The following is a 22,762-nucleotide window of genomic DNA, read 5'->3' on the forward strand; positions in this document are numbered from 1 at the left end:
TGAATCCAAAATAAGATAAAAAAAAATTATCTTGCACGTACATATTTGGCTCCATGCCCTTAACGATTTCCTTCTGAAAAAGAAGGGTGCATTTATTGCTTCAGAAACAGAAAAGCAAAATAATAAGAAAGAAAGAACATGGGGGAAAAGATGAACAGAAGGCCTTCGAAAGTGACTGAAAAAATCTACAACATCGCTAATTAGGTTCCAGCTTCTAACACAATAGTGGGTGTACCATGGTCTGTTATCAAGTTTATAGCCAAGGGCACAAGACAATACAACCCCACATTCAATTTAATTACAGCCCATGGCTTTTGCAGTAGTGGTGTGTTTCAAAGGGTTTAAGCACTCATTTATTTCTACACCATACGTGAAATAAGGCAGCTCACTGTCATACAGACTCACCAATTAGACTGAACAGTTTCTGATCTCTTGCTCTCTAGGAGAGCAGTGGGCAATGGGAAATCTTTTACAGGATAATCACAGAAGACTTTCGTTAAAAAAAAAAAAAGCCCTCTGCAGCCTTTAAGTTTGTGCATTTTACCTTTGATGTGCACAGAGGAAGAGTACCAACACAGTCATTTCAGATTCTATAGAATTAAAAAAAGAGTCAAAAATACAGCAGCGCTTCAGTGATGCTGGGTTTTCCTCCTAATTGTACTGAAAAGGTCATCTTTATTTCAGTTATACAAAATGGATCACCTCTTGCGCTCTTACCGTCACTGAAGGCTGGACCAAGCAAGCTCTGTGACTAGCTCACATGATGGAACTAAGGAGTCTAATTTCTAAAAAGTAAAAATATTTTGAAAATTGAAGTGATAGTGGAAGAAATCACCATCTGAAATAGCTGCAAAATTTAATATATATCGTGCCTATGCAACTAACGGGACTTACAAAGACAGTATTGGACTTCAAACTTCACACCACAATTCTAAATGCATGTATTGAAACACCACTCTCAGATCTTCTGGGAAATAATCTCCTGAGTCACCTTAAATCAACTCCCTCCCCAATGCCTGATCCAAAATGGACCAACTTCAGGCTAGGAAAGAAAAACCAGTTCCCTTCGCTCCTTTCAGTGCATATACAGCCCCCCCAAAGCCATATACGAGACCACTCTATTCTCCTTTTCTTGAACTTATCTTGGGAAACATTCATATGCCTACCAAACCTCATGTTAGTTATATGGAACATAGCCTGGGACATCCTACTGTCTTCAAAAATATCCTGTCTGTTCAACAGTCTTCAGAAGCATTCAGTTACAAACAACACTGACTTCCACTGAAGAGGGCAACAGCCAGGATTCCTGTGTTTCACTACAGAAACTGGTAAGAAAGTTGCTTTGGGGACCATATTTGACACCTCTGCTACCCTATCCCCCACCTCCCGAGGATTTCAGAGCAATTTTGATGACTATCAGGTCATTAAAAGATTAAAATCTTCTCCATTAAAAAAAACACAAACAACAACGAAAAAACAGTAGCCTCTGAAGTAGGCACAGTTTTTACAGCTCCTTTAATCCTCAAACTTTTAAGATTTTAACCTCAGTGTTTCTCTTTAAAAAGACACCAAGCAAATCCTAGATTTTCTTGCAACCTGGTATAATCCACGAATCAAAGAGGATGGCACTAACTAGGCAGTAGAGCAGGCACTACTAACCTCTGAAACCAGATCACAGAAGTACTGCCACAAGAACTAACAAGGCAGTTAGCAGTCATCCGTCTTAATAGATGCTGTACTTTAAGCCTTTAAGATAGGGATGTTGCCCCATCTATTATCTGTATAGAAAGCAAGCCTAGCATCCTAACACCAGCATCCTAAGCGTCCTTCCCTGAAGCTGTTAAGAGTTCTCCTACCCTGTATACTTAGAAAGCACCTAGCGAGGATTCTAGTCAGAATTTTACAAACATTTGTACAGAACGGAAGCCTTTTTCTGTGGCCATTTTATGGAAATGTAGGATGTTCCCACTCCAAAGATGAAGCAGAAGGATTCTTATCCACCTCCAAAAAGACCCCAAAGACTAAAAAAGCCAGACTAGTTTATTAGTTACTTTGATTTGTCCCCAGTTGTGCCTGCTGCCTACTTCTGTTCATCATGTGCTACTGTTTTGCCTTCTTCTATGAAACCGGCAGTCAGAACCAGATTGCTGGTTCTGGTCAAAGTAAGCCCTTCAAAGAGAGCACAAGGCAATAAGAAGACATGTGCCAGATTGAAAGAAAACAAAAAACCCATCTCCGGATTTAAACCAGGAGGAAAAATGGTTAAGGATTCCCCGAACAGCCAGTACAAATGCATGTGGGTCATGTTTTAATGACTGTGTGGTAGATATCTTAATAGCTGATGAAACTCTTCACAGGCAGCCCAGAGTTAGAGAACCAACATAACAGAAGCATTTTAAAGTGACACACAACTCTTCTCACCCATAGCAGAAACCAATCTATTTTCTTAGACCTATTTTTGGGTATTACTACTATAGTAAGTTCAGCATGTACCAGATCCATAAATCTCAACAGCTACCACCGCATTGTAGCATCAAAAGCTTAAACTTTAGCTATTGTTCATCTTTCAGTAACCCACAAGATGAACAACAGCCAAATTACATCCCTCTGTCATCAACTTGAAGTACTGCTGTCAGTGGCAGGAAAATTGCTACGCTTTGGAGCAAATAAGGACTGAAAAGAAAGTTGTGCCATGATGGCACGGTGCTGTATGCTTAAAATACACCTCTATAAATGCTGCTCTCAAGGCTGCCACCTAAAGCAGTAGTTGGATCAAGATGAACATTTGATGTACCTTTCCCTAGCCCTGGAGGAGGCTCCTACAAACCCGGTGTTGAAAAGACATCCTGGGACTAAAACAAAAGATGGGAGCAACCACGATAGAAAAGCGTAAAATTAACATCCTCACGCAGATTCTTACAACTAAAGTTTGTAGTCAGCGCAGACTGAAGACAACCCATTTAATGCCTTTGTTTAACCTTTTCCATACCTTGCTTCAAACTATCAATGCTATAAAAGAGAACACGCGTGCACGCTAAGAAACACACTCATCACGCCACCATTTCTTCACCAGAGTGTTGCACAAGTCTCCAAGGGCAGCAGAATCTGTCCCCTGGAAGAGTAATTACAAAGATGACCAATAAGCCACAAACTTACGACCTTCATGTTTTCAAGGAATCAGTAATATTTGTCAACAGCAGAGTTTAGTGTCACATTACTTGATGGGATGAGTTCAGTAAAAAGGCCTGGAAAGTCTTTGTTTATAATTAAGCAGTAACGATTGAGGGCCAGGGCATTTCCTGGGGATTAATGACTGGCTGGGCGAGTCAATGCCTTGAGGCAATGCCTTGGGCCGTTAACCCCGGCCAGTCATTAATTTCCCCAGGAAATGCCCTGGACCTCGATTAGCGTAACTATTACAAAAGGTAGCTAGGGAGAAAAAGTTTACCGTTTACATTCTCCCAAGGAAATCTATTCCACAGCCAATATTTTTTCATTTTGTCACATCCCAGAAGTGCATCAGTTAAAACTGACACAACAAGAATCAGTTATTAAAAAGGAGAGAGAGGAAAAAAAAAAAAAAGACACTTTTCCTTCTCCTAAAGACTTAAATTAACGAGTTTCGTAGCAAAGGCAAGATTCAGCTACAAAAGTGGCTGGGCATCTTGTTTAGCTCATTAATTTGTGAATGGAGATGAACATTTCCATATAATTACTGAAAAAAACCCACACAGTCTAGTATCCTTGCTGATGGCTCATTTTCTTTCTTGATATACTTAAAGAAAACAGCACATGCCTGTGTACTCTATCATCTACTTTAGATATTTCTCCCTTTCTCCCCAGAGCCCGCCACTAATGAGAATTACAGCTCCGAATGCTTCACGTAGGAAGCACAGTTCTGCGACAACAGTACAGCAGCTGGATTTCTGCTCACCTAAGCCTTCCGCAAGTGTGAAGAGATTTGTGGGCCAGGGGTAGAGACCCAGCTCTCCAGCCTGATGACTGAAGGTACCAAGACACCTCATTAACAGGTTAAAGACACGCATACTCTGTTACCGCTAACTGGATCAGAACTGCTCTGCCTGGCTCCCTCTACCCCCTCCCATACTCAATGTGCACTGCTGCTCTAAAAAAGCTAAGCTAGGCTTGAAGTTTCAAAATTACTTTCAAGGTCATTAAAAGTGAGGGAAAGAGGAGTCTAGGGTTAAATACAGCACAGAGCATTAGCTTATACCTGAAATAATGAGCTAGAACAAAAACATTATCTGCACATAATCAAGCCTCTAAGCCATGGAGAGACACCAGATACACACAGCAGGAGATCAAACTACAGTACTCCACTGAAGTGGTCAAAAAAACCCCCCAACAAACCCAAAAACCCAAGCCTGCTAGAATGGAGAAGTCACAGGTATTTTAAAAACATAGATGCTTATGCAGGCATTCACTGGAAGCCCCTCTTCTCCTTCCCTGCCTCCCCCCCAGTTAGCCTTCAGGCTGGTTGATTAGCTGGCAATCTCTCTGAAAGGGTCAGTCTGTCCAGAACTGGTATTTCCACTTGGGAAACAGCTCAGGCATGTCATATACCTGCGCTCACCCAGCGCCGCGATCTCCGGCCGACGGCTGCGATCCCTGTTATTACTTGACACAAGAATGTCAGAGGGGTTTTGTAATCGCGTAGGGCAGCCAGCAGTAAAGTTCTTGCCTGAAACACGGTATTTTATGGGGCACAACGTAACTGCATATACTTTATAGATTTAGTCGGAATGATTTCCAAACTTCAGGCCAATTGCAGAGGTGCAGCGAGTGTTTAATTGAAGTAATTTAGCTCCAGCGCTCAAACACCCGAAAGGAAAGTACTTTTGGAGGGGACGGGGAGCAGGCAGGAGCACGTGCCGGCGCGCAGCAGAGGGGGGTCGCAAGGCACGCGTTACGGCACAGCTCAACGGCGTTTTTGACAAGACCGCTTTACCTCAATGAAACACATCTAATGAACTTGGGCTTGTTCCACAGTTAAGCTGCACCTAAACCCGTTTAATTGTGCTCTTACTGTATATTTCACCAGTACGGCAACTAACACAACTAAAGCCAATTTGCCTTATAAAGAAAAAAAGAAAAATGAAAAAAAGAGGAGGATCACTGCCAGGAAACAGAGCTATTTTAAATAAACAAATACAAGATGAATGCAATTGCCGTATTAACCCTCTTGTTAACTTCTGAAGTTTAAAATTACACCCTCATTACTAGTGTGTAATTGAGTATTCTCCTGGCTGTTTCCTGCGTTTGAGGTTATTCAAATAGTTCATTAGCACATCAAGAACACCATACACGCTAACGATACCTAGCGCCCTTATCTACTATTTTGGCCCGACTTTCATAACTCACATCTCCCACAAAAAAGAGAAAGAAAAAAAGGGGGGGGCAAGGAAGAAAAAGGATGGAAAAAGGGGAGCCCACAGGGCTGAGCCATCGGAGCTGCTGAAGGGGAGCTCAGCAGCACCTGGGCAACTCTCGCATCTGACCCACAGGCATGCAGTGAGCAGCCACTGGATCGGTGGCGGAGGGTGAGGAATTTGGGGGGCTGAAGAAGTTGGATAACTCGCGCCCGGGCTCGTTGGTTGCCTGAACAGTGAGAGTTGTCCTGGGAGCCACCCCGGGGCTGGCAGTGTGCATCAGCGCCCAGCCTCAGGGGAGATGGGGAAGAAAGGAGGGGTGCAGTGAGGGCTATGTGGGATGGGGTATTGGGTCGCCAACTTGCTTTTTTTTTTTTCCTCCTTTCTTTTTTCTTTTTCCGGTTACCTGTGTGGGGGAAACAATAGCAGGTGAAACTACTGTGGGTGAGGTGGTGCTTCTGTGCCCATTGGCTTCGGGAAGGAGGTGAGGCAGGGGGTCGTGTTTCACTGAGACCACCACCACGGCAGGGGCGGCGGCGTCCACGGGCTCGGCGGGGCGGCGGCAGAGTCTTTTGGGGGAGGCCGAGGGCCCACACACATCGCCACCGGCCGCAGCCCCCGCCGGGAACACTGCCTCGTAGAGTGCCCGCTTGGCCGGAGCCACCGCAGCCGCTTCTGCCTTCACCGGTGCGGCATCACCGTCTTTGGGGAGCATGTAGGGGTTGGCGGTGGGCGGCAGGGGCCGTGGTCCACCATTGAGTGCGGCAGGGGTGTAGCAGCCCCCGCCAGCGGGGTGGTGGAGGAGGAGGTGGTGGTGGTGGTGGGGAGGGGGGTGGTGGTGTAGCGGCTGCAGTCCCCCCAGCTTGGTGCCGATGCCAGCAATGCTGTTGAGGGTGGCGATGGAGACTGCACCGATGCAGTGGTTGGTGTAGGTCTTGGAGAGCTTGGCCGCCTTGGAGAGCATCTGCATGCGGGTGCCCAGGAGGTTCTTGCCGATGGCCTTGTTCTCGTACCAGGTGATGTCACCCTCGCTGCAGTGGTCCCGCGGGCGCTGGAAGAAGGCCTTGCAGAGGGGGTTGCGCTTAGAGAGGTACTTGACGAAGCTGGCGTAGGGGCAGAACTCAGTGCCAGTCTCATACATGCGGGGCAGATTCTCCTCATCACTGCTTTCCGCCCGCTTCTTGCTCCAGGAGGACGAGCGCGACTTGTGGTAGGGCCCCAGTGCCTTGAAGTAGACAAACTTGCGTCCGTCCTCATCCACAGCTAGCCCAAAGGAGTCCTCCTCCAGTTCCCGCTGGTTCTCCCGGCCCCGGGTGCAGAAGTACATGCAGGTCTCGAACCAGACCTTGTTGAGGAGCCCAAAGGGGCTCTGGGTGCTGAAGACGCTGCAGGTGTAGAGCTTCCGAAGGTCGGCGCGAGTGATGGCCTGCTTCTGCACCACCGGCCCGGCGCCCTGCTCCTCCAGCTTGCGGATGACGGCGGCCAAGGTGAGGTTGGCGGCACGGAGCTCGGGGTCCTTGGTGAGGTCGAGGGTGCGGCAGTAGGGCGGCTCGTTGAGGTAGCGGTTGAGGGAGCTGCGGATGCTGATGAGGGAGGACTTGGAGTAGAGCTGCCCGCTCTTGGAGCGCGCCTCGGCGTAGAAGGAGCGCAGGACCCGGCAGAGCGCCCCCTTGTCCATGGTCTCGAAGTCGGGGCTCTGCGCCTTCTCGCTCAGGTACTCGCGGAAGATGCGCACGGCGTAGCGGGTCGCCAGCCGCGTGTTCTCGCTCAGCCGCGCCCGCTCCGGCCGCTGCAGCAGCAGGGCCGCCTCCAGCTCCGCGTCCTCCGCCGCCCCCCCGGGGCCACCGCCGCCGCCGCCCCCCGGGGCAGCCGCCGCGGCGCCCCCCGGGGCCGCCCCGACGCCGCCGCTGCCGCCGCTACCGCCGTCGCCCGGCGTAGGGCCCGGGGCGGGCGGCAGCGGCTCCGTCTCCTCCTCGCCGTCCCACTCCAGACCCATCTCCTCTTCCTCCTCCTCGTCCAGCAGCAGCCCCCCATCGGCTCCGTCCTCCTCCTCCTCGTCCCCCGTTATCTGCACCTCCTGGATCTCATCCTCCTCCTCGCCCTCCTCCTCCTCGCCGGCGCTGCAGTAGCGGTGCGGGCGAGGGGCGACGCCGCGGGCGGGCGGCCGGTCCCCCGCATTGTTTCCGCCGCTGCTGCTGTCGCCGCCGCCGCCGCCTCCTCCGCCTCCCCCTCCGCCGCTCCACTCTCCGCCGCCGCCGCCGCTGCCAGGCATTCTCGCCATATTGCCGTCTCCCTGCCAGTCCTCGGGCAGGGCGCATGCGCTATATTGGACCGCAGCGCTGGAGCGCTTTTGTGTTTTAATGACCTTCAGCTACCGGGAGGCAAAGCCGGGCTCTTAAAGGGGCCGCGCTCCCAGTGGTGGCGACGGGGAAGGGGCGGGAGGGGTTTGGGATGGATGGGGAGGAGGCTGAGACGCGCTAAGGGGGTACCGCGGGGAAGGGAGCGGTACTTACCGCGCCCGCCGCTCACCTCGGGCTCGTCCCGTCGAGCAAAGGAGATGGGCGCCGGGGGTGGGGGAGAACCGCCGGACCGGGGCGTCCGCCCCGGTCCGGCGGTTCTCCCCCACCCCCGGCGCCCGTCCCGCCTCCCCATCCCTTTAAAAAACCAACCCCACGCTGTGTGTAGAGCAGCTCTTTCGGTAGCGACGGACCGCCACCGAGCAGCCGGGACGGAGGTCGGTGCGGCTCGCACCTCCTCATTTCACAGTAACTTAAAAGCAAACACCAAAAAAAAAAAAAAATCCCGAAACGGAAAAAAAAAAAAAATACCGCAAAAAACCCTAACCCGAAACGGGCTGTGCTTGCTCGGCAGAACGGCTCTCCCCTCGACGGGATGCTGGAAGGATGGACGCGGTTCCCCCCACCCCCCACCCCCGCCCTGCGGGGCAGCCGCCGGCCTCGCACCTTTAGGCGGGAGCCTGGATTTCGGTCGAGGGACTCGGGAAGGAGATGGACTGCTCGGGGCTGTGCATCCGTGCGGGTCGGAGTCCTCCCGGGAAAAGCCGGTCGGTAGCCGCGGCGCTCGCTTGGATTGCGGGAATCCCGGCGAGGCTGGTGGCTGAGAAAGCGGAATAAGGACCCGGGGGCTGACGGGCGCCCGCCCTCGCCGGGGCTGCGGACTTCAGGGCAGCCGGAGGGCCCTCAGCCCCCTGCGCCACCGCTGCCTCTCAGGGAGCCCGGCTCCCTCCTCAGCCACGGGGCAAAACCCGAGGGGACTCCCGCAAACCTACGCCAGAAAGCACGGGGGGAGTGGGGGTGGGGGTTCAGAGCCATCGGACTCATCGAGGCCGCTCTACGAGGGCTTTCGCAGAGGGGAGCGGGGGCTCAGCCCTGCCCTCCGCCGGCTCCGCGCCCCCCGCCCGCCTGGTGGGGAGCTCCCGCCCGGCGCCCGGCTCTTCCCCGGGGAAGCCCTACCCAGTGGCACCGCACCCAGCCGGCCGGCCGCCTCGCCGCACACCGCCTTACCCTTCCTTCCCCGGGAAGGGCCCTTGGCCGGGCTGGGAAGGGCAGGGGGGCACAAGCCCTGCGGCCAGGGATAGACCGTCCCGCCCGGGGAATGGGAGGGGACGAAGCGGCCGTGCCTCACCGGCTCCCTACTGATAGCACACAAACCGGGCGATTTCTTTTATTTGGTACGTTGAAATAAATATTCATTACGACTACTGGCTACACCTGAAATTATAGCTTTAATTGCAGAGCTGCTGGCCTGAGTTCCCACATTTGGTGCTTACTCATGCGTAGGCAATTGCTCAGCGCCGAGCCTCCGCCGCGGTGGTTACCCGTGGGGGAGGCTCGGTGCCGGTACCGGGCAGCGCCGCGCCCAGCCCAGCCCAGCCCCGGGGCAGAGGCCGGCGGCCACCGACGGGGTGTCCGGGGCAGCCCCAGCCCCTCGCATCGCCCGGGCAAACGTGGAATCCCAAAGAAGGGATATGCAAAGTTGGCGAGCAAATGAGGCCAATTCGAAACAAATAAGCGCTCCGGGAAGGGAGCCTGACACTCCCAGAAAATAATTGAAAAGAAACTCAGTGCTGTTATATTGATGTAAGCCTGGAGTAATTACACAGAGGTCAAACTTGTTGCATGCACTAAAGAAGTTGTACTAGCTCTATAGTTTTAGAGCGGATTATATTCCCTCTTAGGTCGATAGCATATATATATTCTAGAGAATTTTTTCCTATGCACATAAAAAGAATATAAATAATTTCCCTCCCGTCATACGCTATCTGCAATGCAGTCCTGAACCAAAGTCTCAAAGACCTTCTAACGATGGGTCAGATGCTGAAATGGATTGCTAAAAGCAGCAAGACCAGGTTGTGGTTAATACCTAAATGCCCCAGACAAGCTCCTTTCAGGACCTCTAACAACCCACCTTAGAAGACAGAGAACTGCAGGGTTTGTAGCACACACCTTTTCTACAGGGTGTCTTTTTTTTTTTCTTTTATTGTTCCCATAAATGCTAAAAATTACATGGTTGACACTAACCTTTGAACATAAGATCATAGAAGAGATGAAGCCACTTTCTTTTTTTTAAGAAGAGCTTTTCAGAGCCACATGAGTGCAAAAAGGTAATTGAACATTTGGGTTTTTTAACTGTAAAAAAGATGAGCACCAGGTTGACAGCTTCTGCACTTGGATGTTCATTTAATCACCATTTCCTGATTACAGGAGGTGAACTGTGTTGACAGACTTGGAGGTGAATATGGAGCCCAGTATACTAATAGTAAGTATAAAGGACATAAAGAACTTGCAGTGAGGTTGTAGGGGAAAAATATATATGGAGCATCCATATTACACACATCAATTGGAAGCACCTCAGCAACCCGGGGGAGTTCAGAGAGTTGCAAGTGGGGTGTTCAGAGTGCTGCAGGCATCCAGAGTTGGGAAGATACCCGTATAACATATATACCTGTATAACCTCTATGTATATACGTGTGCATGTGTATATATACATAGGTAAGGTAATCACATATATATCTTATCTGTCAATGTTCCTAAAGATAAGATTTAGCCTAGTCAGTTGTATTCCAGAAGTTTAAATCCTATTGTTCGAGCTCTCAAGTTAGACAAGATAATCGAACTGCATTCCGAAACTGCCCGAGTTGCACAAGGTTGTCTAATGGAAGTTGGCATAGTAACATTAAACTTACATCCACTCCACCCTCCACATCACTAATCAGGGTTTTATCCTGACAAGATCTCCGTGCAGGCATAGACAGCGTTCTCCCCTAGGACTCTAGGTTTGAGGCTGATTCTAATATAGGTCCTGTCCACACTTGGAGACTACGTTTTATTACCGCTGTCAGTAAAGAAGATAGAATACCCGCAGAACACTAATAATGCACCTGCCCCACTAAGGCTGCAACCCTAGACCGGATTATCCTTCCTTGTGTATACTTGGAGATCAGTCCATGTGCCACAGGATTAGCATGCCAGGTTAAAAACCAAACCCAAAAAACCTTCTCCGTGAGTCAGTTGGTTTACAATAAAGGTAATGCTTGTAACCACATTACCAGATAGTTTCAGGCCTTTCCTCACTTCTTTTTTAAGCTATGCTTCCCCTGGCCCCGGTCTTGCTCCTGGCAAGAGGAGAGCTTGCTAGAGCCACGTTCTTTGACACTCTGACTGTTGTGCTAAAGCTCTCCATGTACTTATTCTCCTTCAGACTAACACAGGCTACTTCTCCTGGAGCCTCAGCAGAGTGGTTATTTCACTCAGAGCCACCTAAGCCTTCCTGGTTTGGTGTTTCTTGGTAGGTGTTTCATCATAAGGCTTCACTAGGAACTAAACCGGAATATCCCCCAAAAGCCAATAAGCAAAGAAAATCCATTGGGCTTATTTGCTCCTCGGGATCCAGTCTAGGCATCTAGAAAAGATTTTAAAAACAGTCCTTAAAACAAGCTTGTTGGTTAGCCCTAAGGCTGACCACATGCATCTTTTTCAGAAAATAGCTTTTCTCCCATGTACACTTTTACTGTTAGTTTAAACGCAATAAACGTGTTCTTAAAATGTGTTAATATGTTTTCTAAACACAAGATATATTCGCTGTAGAGGAAGGCTGTGTGGAAATTGGTATGAGAAATCCATATTGACACTACAGAACTAGAAGGCAAATAACACTTGGGACTCTTGGAAAATTCACTTAGGGAAAAAGTATGTCCTAGAAATCTTTCTCCCACCCAGAAACATGCAGTTTTGAGATAAGCTTTTTCAGCATTTCAGAAATGTCACTTCAAAATGCTAATTCCATTTTTATGTTACTCTTTTACTTGTGTATATGATATTTCTAGTTGTTTCATTAGATTCTTGATACTATGGACAGCTGATGCTGACATATAATGTGCTGTAATAGATTTTAAATCTCTTTTATTTTAAATTTTTCTTTTTTAGATTAGTGTCTCCTGTCTGCGTGGCAATGAAACGGCTTTATATAACTCAACAAAGGAGACATTGAGTTAGGAAAGTAATGATGTATCCATCAGCACTAAGTTGCAGCTGTTCTTAATGAATTTTAAAATACAAAAGCTATTTCACCTCTTAGATTGTCATATTATGAAATGTTAGTGGTAGTTGTGCATATCAAAGCACTAGCTACTACCGACACGTTGTGAAACGTGAAGGCAGCATCAAACCAGCCCCCTCATGAAGCTCCATGGTGACAATCGAAAGCGTATTTCCGAAGTATGCTCATATTTTTTTTTCCCACAGGTATTTGCCGTTATTCACTTGGCTACTTTTTTATTTTTCTTTTACAAAAGCAGTATTTTTGTTGCTGAGGCCACGATTTGTTTCCCGATTGCTCCTCTTTCAAAACAAACCAGAGAAAATCTGACTCATCATCTTTGTAAGAAAGCATGCGTTTAGTGCTTGGCAAATTAAAAGTCAAGACTTTGTGAATCATCGTTATTTTCAGTGACATTTTTGCTTCCAAAAATATAGAAGAGCTATGCTGTCAGACAGCTTGGAGAGAGGCAGGTAATAAATTGCACTGCACTGCATAAAGGTTTTAAGGGTCTTTTAAAATGCGCTGGAGGTAAGTTGCCAGGAGATATATTAATGTTTTATTTAGCTGTGTTTCAGTTTGTGTTTGTCTTTGCTGCTGTGGTGATGAGGGCACTTGAAACAAATTGGCTGGGCTGTGAGGCACAGCAGTAGGTGGTTATAGTTGCTCTAGCAGTTGCCCAGTCGTTTCTGTGAACTACTGACACTGAGCAACCCGGCATGGTAGTGGCATAGCGTTTATCCTCCATGGAGAGAAGGAGCTCTTTCCATCCAGGCTGATAATTTAAGTCCAGTTTTAGTCTCACCTGGGGGTGAGGGAAATTTAGAAGGACCAAGCCAGTAACTGAAGAAAGGAACCTCCAAAGAGAGATCCCTGAGAAACCACAAAGCCTCGTTTATAGGTGTTGTAGGTCTGTGTAAGTACAAGTTTTCACTTTATACAGTATTTTCAGTACTACGTTAATAGAGCATAAATTAATGATGTATTGAATATGGAGTTCTTGAAGTCCTATTTTCCATTCATAATCTTCCAATAAAAATTTATTTTGAACTAAAAGTTCAGGCTGGAAGTCACACTGGGCTGGATGAAGTCTAGAAATGCAGGGAGGGATGACCGCTTATATGACAACAGGGTCTGGCTGAGAAAGCTCCTTAAACAATTCCTTTAAGAAAAAAAGAAGAAAAAACCCAAGTCCTTAGAATTGAACAAACAGAAATGTAATGTAATGAGACTCTAAAGAAATGCACTTGCCACCTTGTTTCTGTACCATATGGATTCTATATTGTTTACTTTTTCCACTCCCATTGCATGACCCAAAGTTTCTGTGTTGCCCCGAGGCGTGCTGAGCGTTGATTCCCGCGCAGGGCCAGAGGTAGGGCTTTACACCCCACAAAACTTATTCACACCAGGCTTTTCTCAGAGCTAGAGGGACAGGGCAACAGCTGGCCTTCAGCACAGCCTGGAAAAGGGAATCTTCCTCTGACCCTCGGCTAGTGGCTTTAACGCCTCTTTACACCATGAATTCACTGTCAATATACTTTTGTTTTGACTTAGTGACTGAAATAAACTGATTATTCCCCTTTTCCACCAGTATTATGTCTGTGTCACAGTGAATTTGGAAATTCCTTTTCAGGTATTTATGTAGCAAAAACCCTAGCACCAATGGCCTGTCTACTTGGATTTTCTGTTCTCAATTGAGTTATCTCAGCTGGGTCGACACAAACCCAGTTCAAGCAACTTTAAAACCGGGTGAGTTCAAACGAAGCCCACAGAGGGTGTAACCATACTGTTAAACAGTGTCAGAGCCCCACTCAGCCTGTCACCCAGACCCACCTTTCCATTGCTGAAACAGTAACTTACATTTAAACACAACTTTAATTTTTGTGCACCTCCCTTTCATTCTTCCCCTTTTTTTTTTTTTTTGATGTGATGTTGGCAAATCTGACCTGTGCAAATTTTGCATCTATTTTCTTTTAAACCATGATCTGGTCACGACGTTTTCTGGCCCTAACAATAGAACGCCACATTCTCTTCTCAGTGTGAGAGATGCTAAAGTATCGCTAGTTATCCTATGAGATCTAAACACAGAGGAACTGCCTAAATATGGTTTGCATCACAGGTTACACTAACTGGTAAAGCAGTGTTTGAGTGGAAGGGAGCAAATTCATAGATCATATAGAAGAAGAATACAGGGATAAAGAAGTAGAGCATGTTCACCTCCAGCCCCCGTCACGTCACTTATCAGACCATGATTTGATTCACATCAAGAAAAAAGTTGTAGAACATGTGGCAGAATATTAATAGATGAAGAAAATTTGCATGCTTTGTTTGATTTGATGGATCCTTTATGCAAAGGCACTTTCACAGCTGGGGGAAAATCTTCAGGATATTGTCAGGACTTTCATGTGAGGTTTAAAGTCAGAGGCCATGAAGTAAAAGAGACCCGAAGGTACAGACTGCAATAGAGTGCTGTATTTTAAGTTACAGAGGGTAAAGCTTGGAAAAGTAAAGTAACTGAATTGATTCAGAGATAAGATGAAGAAAGCTTACAAAGTTTAGTGAGAAAGGCTGGATGCATTGGATGTACTTCTCTTGTTTTTTCAGTATCAGGTAATATTAAAACAGATGAAAAATACCTTCTAACAGCCGGTAAGCATCAGTATTTTCTTAAAGTTTGGCATTGTAAAAAAATTACGTCTGCAACTGTTGAGAATGCTTAAGTTCAAAACTTTTTTCTCCATCCCTGAGTTGTACCTTGCTTTGAATAGCTTTGCCTTTTGCTATCCATGAAAGATTAAGCGGTGCCCAATTCAAAGTTCCCTTATTTGAAGATTAAGGCTGAAATTCAGTTTCTTTTCACAGAACTAAAGGTGTCATCAAATAAACAAAAATAACTTTAAAAACCCTTAGAGCCAGCACTTTGCACATTCATGGACTGAATTATTTAATTACAAGCAGGTGGTTATTTGCTAGTAAAGACCCTGCTTTTTAGGATCAATAAGCATCGTCAAAATAAGCAAGAAATAAAATGGTAAGCTCTTCTTTTGCCTTGGACAAAACAAGGTCACATTTGCAATTTGCAGCGCACGATCTCTCCATTAGCAACCTTGGCAAAGGTTTATGAGGTTAGTCTGAATAATTTCCTCCAAGTTATGAGTGTGTCACTCGGCCTGTTACAGACCTGTTCCTGCAGTAGTTTACTCTGCTGTTTACCTGTGTATTGTCAGATTTGTTCTCGCCAACTGGTGTCAAAGGAAAAAAAAAAAGCAGTTTTTAAAATCAAAGCTTCAGTGTGGAAGGATATAAAGTGTGAAATCCAGACCCATTGCTTTCATTCTGGCTTTAGTGATCATAGAAACCTGCTGTAGGGCAGGGCTAATCTGCCAGAAAATTATTATTGAGCCCTGGTAACTCAGATATATGTGCAGACTTGAAAATGTTGTTCTTTGTGCCAACTCCAGGTCCTACAAGAACCTCACATGGTATCCTCCACCTGGCTCAGAAATATGCTGCATTCCACTGTAAAGAGAAGGAAGTTTGTTAATTCCCAGGCAGCTGTGAACAATTTAATCTCTTTCCAAACAGCCCAGCATCCTATTCCAATTGTGAAGTTTCTTGGGGGATGGATAGTTTGAAGAGCTGGTGAGAGATAATAGGGCCTTTATTTCAAGGATGTTCCTACAGATTTGGCCTTGACAGTAACATCTTGATAACAGGGTTGCCAAATCTCACAGCCTTATGACACTTAGTGGTTTTGGAGTTTCCTCCTCCATATGGCAGAACGGAGCTGTTGAAAATTAGCGTTTGGAAGACAAGTTTGAAACCTTGAATTAGTGCTCTGTAAAAACTTGGAAGTTGGGTGGAGAACCACAGTTCTGTAATTTTAGGAAGAAGAAATCCCTGTGATTTTTAAGGTTCACTTCTTATTCTGAAGACTGGTGGTTGGCACTCGTGAGATTTCCCAAATAAACTTGCCTATGAGAACTGAGCTGGTAACTTGACTTGGTTTTCAGGACAAATCTCTAAATCACTGACTTATTTTCCTCTCAAGATTTCTTTATCAAAAACTCACAATCCAAGTCCTACACAAGCCATTTTTGCCACCTTTTCGGCAGTATGTTCAGAAGAGTCAAAGAATCACAAGGAACTACTTCAAGAAATTCATATCCAGCTTTCTTCAAGTTCTCAGAACCAACAACTTTGTTCTGATTATTAGAAGTCTCTGCGTTCAAACCCTGTTGTATAGGTATTTAAGCCAGCTGTACTTTTAAACAGGCTTGCACCTGATATGGTTTCCATGGGAGCTGCTTCGTGCTTAGCCATTTGTAAACATGGCTGCTTATGTAGATAATTAAATTAGAGTTAGTGAGCACAGTGTTCTTCTGAAAACTTGACCTTTGGTCCTTCTGGCACACTAGCAGAAGAGTGAAGGAAAATACATCCTTTCTGTGCTTTACATATTCTGTATATTTTTTTCCTCTAAAACTATCTAGACTTTCAGGATACTTCTACCAAAAGCTCCTGCTATTTCACTGCATTTTCAGCAGTTACAGTTGGATTGTTCTACCCAACTCTAGATGCAGCATTTAATAAGCTTAGTTCTTCTATTTTCACTGGAGTTCCCAAATTTTAAAGCTTTTCTTTTATTCAGCAAGATATATTGGGCTTTGCTTACACTAAAATGCTTGGTAATATTCTCTAAGAGCTAGTTTTACTCCATCAGAAAGTACTGGTGTTTAAATACTTAGGAATCTCAGTCATACATAAAGTGGAGGGGCAGAATTACAGGAGCTTTGCTGTGAAGCTAAAGGGATCAAAGTATCTGGATTAATTTGTAATGTTTTGGGATGGGCACTGTGTTTGAAAGGAAGCTCTAGATTCAATTTGTTAACCCATCACTTCAAATTAGCTTGTCAGATCCCAAACAGGGAGGGACAGGATTTTGTCTTCTGAATTCCAGTTTGGCCACTAGTGCATGGGCTAGTTAGGGCCAGGTAGAGAGAACCCCACAAGCTGCTGAATAAACTAGAAAAATCCTAATGTCCCACTGAGGTCAGCAGCGCTAATTAACACCCACAGACAGGAAATCTGCTTGAGTCTGCCTGCTGCGCTTCCTGGTTTTGGCCACATCCAAAATCTTATGGGAAAATGATTCTGACACTGTATCATGGCAGAAGCACATGGTGGGTCACTCATGGGCTAACCTGTCCACCTAGGATTTTTATAATCATTCTCACCTACTGGGGTTGCTGAAATATTGTTGTATGGAGGGTACAAGCCCAGAGGCTTTTTGGCTGCTCAACAAGAAGTTTGTCCCTTGCAGAGATACCTCGCTACTATTTTGGGAAGTCATGTTGAGGGTTTTGGCTCTCAGCAGTAGCGCCAGTAACATGCAGAAGCTACACAACCACCTCCATGTTGCGGAAGTTTGTCAGTGCTTCATTCTTTGCGCTTTCTGGCCACAAGCTCTGAGCTTTCATGAAGGTTTTCCCTAATGCCATGGACAAATGCCGCTACTCCCCTTCGCTGTCCCACTCAGAAACCTGCTCGAGGGACAGGCTGCTGCATTCTGGTTTTGTGCACGCTCTCTGAAGGGCTGTCCCATCTCTTAGGCTTTATCTAGAGCTGGGTGACCATTGTTAAAACAACAAACATACCTAAACCCAATACTTCTTCTGTATTTTTTGACAGGTTAGTGGAGTAATACCTGCAAGCTTATAGTATTTTTATGTTTTTATCTGCTGGTCAATAGCAGAATTTTGAAATAAAAAAGAAAGAAGAGTTTTCACCCTCTGAAAGCTTCAGAAAAGTCAAACAATATTTTTCATCATAATTTGAACATAAGCACTGTGATATTTGTATTAGGCAAGCCTCCTCCACATCAGTAATAGTACATTTTTTAATGAAAGGTGGTAAATACTGGCCCTAGACTAGTTTCTCAAGGTCCTATGCATAAACAATTATTTTAATAGGCAGTAGGCAAGCTAGCACTTGCCTATATGAAAGGTTTACCCTTCATTTTAACCTCAGATAAAGAACCATTCTTCTCAATTTCTCCTGCTTTGCAGAAAGGGCATGAAACAACCAAAAGTGTTGTGAATGTTCTAAAACTTTGGTTATGTTTTAAACCGGAATAAAAAACCAAACCAAAACAAAAAATCACCTAAGCTAAAAATAGATTGATGTAAATAAGGAAACAAACAAAAATAATAAAACTTCTGGCTTGGATGACACAAGAGTTTTACACAGTGCTAAAAGAGGATTTTCTTCCCTCAAGTGTACCTAAAATGTCACTGAGTCAACAGAACAGTACACAGAAATGGGCAGTAATTTTATTGTTTTGTATTGGCATAACCAGTTTGAAGACACTTGGCTGGATAATGAAGAGGACACGTTTGTCATGTGGAAATTACCTATTGCTACAAAGCACCTATTACATAATACTGCAAAGTACTTCGAGAAGCACCCCAAAAGCAAGAAAAGAGAAAGCCCTGAGTCTATGACATATTGCACTTGTTCTTTTGCATCCTACCATGAAGAGTACACTTGTGTTCTGGGCTGACACAGTGTAGGTTGACTCTGCCAACAGAGTATGCCTTAGCAAATAGACTGGGGAAAGGAGAATTCAGTCTCAGCTCATGCAGTCATCTGAGAGCTTGTGGTGATCCATGCCATGCTGTTTGTCCTCAGTGGAAAATGTATACACCTTGGTGGAAAATGTCGGTAATCTGGGCACAAGAGCTAAAGACTTTCTGGCAGAGTAATCTGCATCATATATTTGGCTTAGTTTCCCTGTGGAAGAAATAGGAAGTAGTCCCCTTGCTCTCTGTAGTCAACCATCATTCATCTTACTATCATATTTTTGAAGGATATTTTCAGTAAACAGCAAGGATGCCAAGACTGCTGTTATGCCCTAATGATACATGTGAGACCTTAATGTTCTTCTGTTAATACAGGGCTCAGAGTCATAGAGATTTTCTAGGAGAGAGCGGGAACTCTAGAAAATCTCCCAGCATGTTTGCAAAACCAGCAACATCAGGGGGAGCTTATCTTGGACTCATGACAACCAGTCAACCTATGATGTCTTGGAAAGTCATAACAGAAGTACAATTTCACCATCTCTTGAATAAAGACATTCCCCCCCAGAAAGCCCCAAACACCCAGAAATCAAGACCAAACAGATGGCTATTTTCTCCATTACCATCCTGTCTTTCTCCTTTTGAACCACTGCCACAGGTGTATCAGAGACCTGATACCAGGATGTCAGGGCTGGGCTGGGTTAACCAAGGAAAGTAAGCTGGAACAACGGTGAACGACAGGAAAAGGTGGGGGCCTGGAGCTGGACTACAAAAGAACATGAAATGGTTCTGAAATTACTCCCACTCAGGTTGTGCTTTCCTCCAACAATCCCTGTGTGCCCCCCAAGTTTGTTGGCAATTATCTGAACCTTTACAGCCCCAAAGCCATCCTGTTGTCAAACTCTGTGCAATTCATCCTATGCTTTTTTGAGAGGAACATTTAATAGAAGAAGATGTGGTGTGGCTGCCTGCAGCTTCTTCCCATCAGCAGTCCCAGTGAACAGAAAGAGCCACCGTGGGAGCATTCCTACAGCCCTGATCCATCTATGATCCTTTGGCACATACAGGCATATTCATGAGCTCTGTACCCAGAACAGGTGAACACTTGTCAGTAGCACAACTAAATTTGAACTCTGCTGTCCCTGTGAAGGTGCAGTGGTGGGCAGGGTTCAGGGCCGGAGCACATTTGACACAGAAAAGGGAAGGGACAGATGTGACAGAGTCAGAAGAAGGGTGCTGTAGAGCCAGGCTCCCTTCATCCCACAGCTGATGAGAGCTGGGATCTGACTCTTTTCTCTCCCAGCAGTGACTCTCCCTTGGTGAAGGCAGCAGCAGGAGCCAGTCTTATTTTCTAGGGCTCTGGAACAGGTGAGGTAGAATTGGGGCTAGAGCTGATTTGTTCCTCAAGGTAATCTGCTGCCCCCAGCAGCTTCTGTACTGCTAGAGCCTCGGGTCAGCTTGTATTTCAGGGTGGACAACTTCCCACTTCTCCAGAAGAATCCCTGGCTGCTCCGTTGTTCCTATGGAGGCATACAAACAGCTGAACAGACAGCGCTAATATCTGTGGGAAAGATGGGATGATCCTCCCCATCCTTCTCCAAGTTCCTCCATTTTTGTGCAGCCCTGCTGGCCCCCTCAAGAGGTTCAAACTCCTCACCTTGGCACATGGCACAAGACAACTGGGATGCTCTACTCAAGGCAGCACCAAGCGCTGCAGCAGTCTGCCAGTACTGGTCTCCCTCACCATGTGTAGGGGAATCTCCGTGCTTTCAGTCATGTGTCCTTGCAAGTGTTTGGGTACAACAGTGCCCAGCCCTTGCCAACCTTGCCAATTAAGTATTCATGACCACAAGATGTTCTCAAACAAAGCATGAAGAAAGAGAAGAAGCCTTGATTATTTTTTAAACAGTGCATTTGAGAGTATTCACTTAACTTCTGGGTTTGAGTTTTCAGATTGCATTTGTTTTAAAGTCCTGTTCTGCCTTCCTCTTCTCTCACTTCCCTATCCATTCACCCTCCGTCCCAAACATAAGGGCTAAGGATGATTGTTTCTCCCTTTGAAATCTGAGAATCTCTTCATTCCTGAATATGAGGCACTGGGAAATATACTGGGAGGTGAGGTGGGGAATAGGCTTGGCAACCCAAGAAAGAACTCAATAAACCAGTCATTTCCTTCCAAAGCATTAAACTCCACACCCTAGAGTTAGTGGTCTTTATGACAGCCTAATAAAATCGAAAAAGGCTCAGAAAAGCAGAGGAGAAAGGTCCTATGTTTCCAAACTGATGCATGGACAAGGTGCCAAATGATTGCATTTCTTTCATTTGCCACAAACTGGGTTAGCTTTGAGCTTGAAGGAGAGAGAATAGCAGGTTTTTAAGTACTGCTTCTGGGCCTGGCATCAACACTTCTGTTGCCATAATGAGTCAGACATCAGAGGCAATACACACGAAAGGATGCAGGCCAATGCCTAAGCAAATAGAAGTGGGAAAGAAGGACTGAAAAATAAATGCACATGGCAGGGAAGACGGACTCCATCCCCACAAATGTTTTGAAATTATAACCTCAATTTCCTGCATTTCAGCAAATAAAGTCACTTCAAAACAAAACCAATGAAAAAAAACCTCTAGAATTCTATGCAAGGTTAATTTGCCAGAGGCAGATTTTGTTCTGTTAATTGGCATTTGCCACGTACCAAAGCCACACTCCCCAAATGCTCTTGCACGTTTCCCATCAGGCAAGCACAGCACAAAGAACATTTGAGCAGTCATCCTTAGGACTGTGAAAAAGATAAATCCTTAAGTGAAGGGAAATTAGTCTTGTCTGCCACAGAAACCGTGGCCTCAGATGCTCCTTCCCCATGCCACCTACCAGGGCTCCTGAAGGGCTGTTATGTGGCTGGGGGCAGATAACTGGCTCTGGGGACAGGCTGGGATGGAAAGTGCATTGATGGAAAACATTTGAAACTTTGATTTGCACCCTTACTTGGGGACTCCACCAGGAATTCAGGGCTGTCTAGGGACACGTATTTGGCACTTCTCACCTACCTCAGCTGTCAAGTAACTCCCTGATTTGTTCTCTTCTGTGTCACACTTCCACTGTTTTTTCTTCCCCCTGTTTATTTTCAGACCATCCCTTCTTCTCTGCCCCCTCTTCCAACTTTTATCACCATAACCTGGAGAACTGATATGCATTGCCTGGTGCACTTCTTTACTTTCCCTTGTTCCCTCCAACACTTCATCAAACATAATCGTCATGAAGAAAATACTTACCACAAGAAATTGCAGCAATCTGCTAATCACCTAGTGCAAAATGACCAACTACAGACCTCCAAAAGACCTCCCAAGTTCCTTCAATTCTCTCTTACTACACCTCCTCTACCATTGCAGGGCTTGTCCACCCTTGACAGTTTTATTAATGTGACTGATTAATGGAAGAGTTTTCATTTTATTTTGACCAACAGTTGTACTGATAGAGTCTCATCGCCATTATTACAGCTGCATTGTTGTGAAGGTGGCCTACAAGCCACCTTTGTGATGAGAATACCACCCCCCAAGTGCTGTGCAGCTACAAATGGGTATCACTTCTTTGGTCTTGGATATATCATGAGACTTCCTTCCATCTTAGGAATTAGAGTGATGTGCTACAAACTTTTGTCATATAAAATTGTGTGACATAAAAAACCTCTGCTAAAGCACACAGAATTCAACAACCATGTTTAAAAACCTCTGGTACCTCTATTTCTACAATGTTAGCACTAACACTATACAAGCTGAAATGGTGAGGTCACCACTCTGACAGGAACACAGTAATGAGGTCCAATATCCTCAAAGAATTTGTATTCACATGCCATTGTTCTGGCGTCAGTTAATGATTAACATGGATTAACTCCTGTGCCTTATGGACATAATATCAGGGTTTCTCTAAAATTCAGGACTACACAGATTTTTATATAATGATTTTGAAATACATTAAATTCTTTAAGACTGCACAGCTGTAAAAAGCAAAAATCTTACAGAATATTAAAAATGTGTACAAATCCTGACTTTGCTGCCAAAGACCAGACATTATTTTACACATAATGCCTTGGTATTTCAGGTCATACCTGCCATATGTGATCCATGTACATGCTGCAAATAAAGATAAGGCAGCAGGAACATGGTTTAGCTTTGATCTGAGCATGGATCCTGTCTCTGTTATGTTGCTGAGAGTTTGTGGGATATGGTAAGCTTGCTCAG

General features: G+C 45.7%; 1 protein-coding gene across 3 annotated transcripts in view; it reads right to left on the reverse strand.

The window, feature by feature from the left end:
• KCTD1 (potassium channel tetramerization domain containing 1) overlaps nt 1–22,762 on the reverse strand; it is a 105,361-nt gene that overhangs the window by 64,089 nt on the left and 18,510 nt on the right. The window contains exon 1 of one of the 3 annotated variants that reach the window (XM_075084900.1): nt 8,354–8,492. The exons of 1 other annotated variant lie outside the window; for it this stretch is intronic. Coding sequence is in view for 1 of the 2 variants with exons in the window: in XM_075084897.1 (XP_074940998.1) it covers nt 5,797–7,671 (1,875 nt within the window). In the remaining variant the exon portion in view is untranslated. Of the gene's footprint in view, nt 1–5,796; nt 7,771–8,353; nt 8,493–22,762 lie in introns of those variants that run through there. One more of the 3 variants, XM_075084897.1, reaches the window with a different exon arrangement.

The sequence above is a fragment of the Phalacrocorax aristotelis genome, chromosome 2 (genome assembly GCF_949628215.1).
Source record: "Phalacrocorax aristotelis chromosome 2, bGulAri2.1, whole genome shotgun sequence".
Lineage (NCBI taxonomy): Eukaryota > Metazoa > Chordata > Aves > Suliformes > Phalacrocoracidae > Phalacrocorax > Phalacrocorax aristotelis.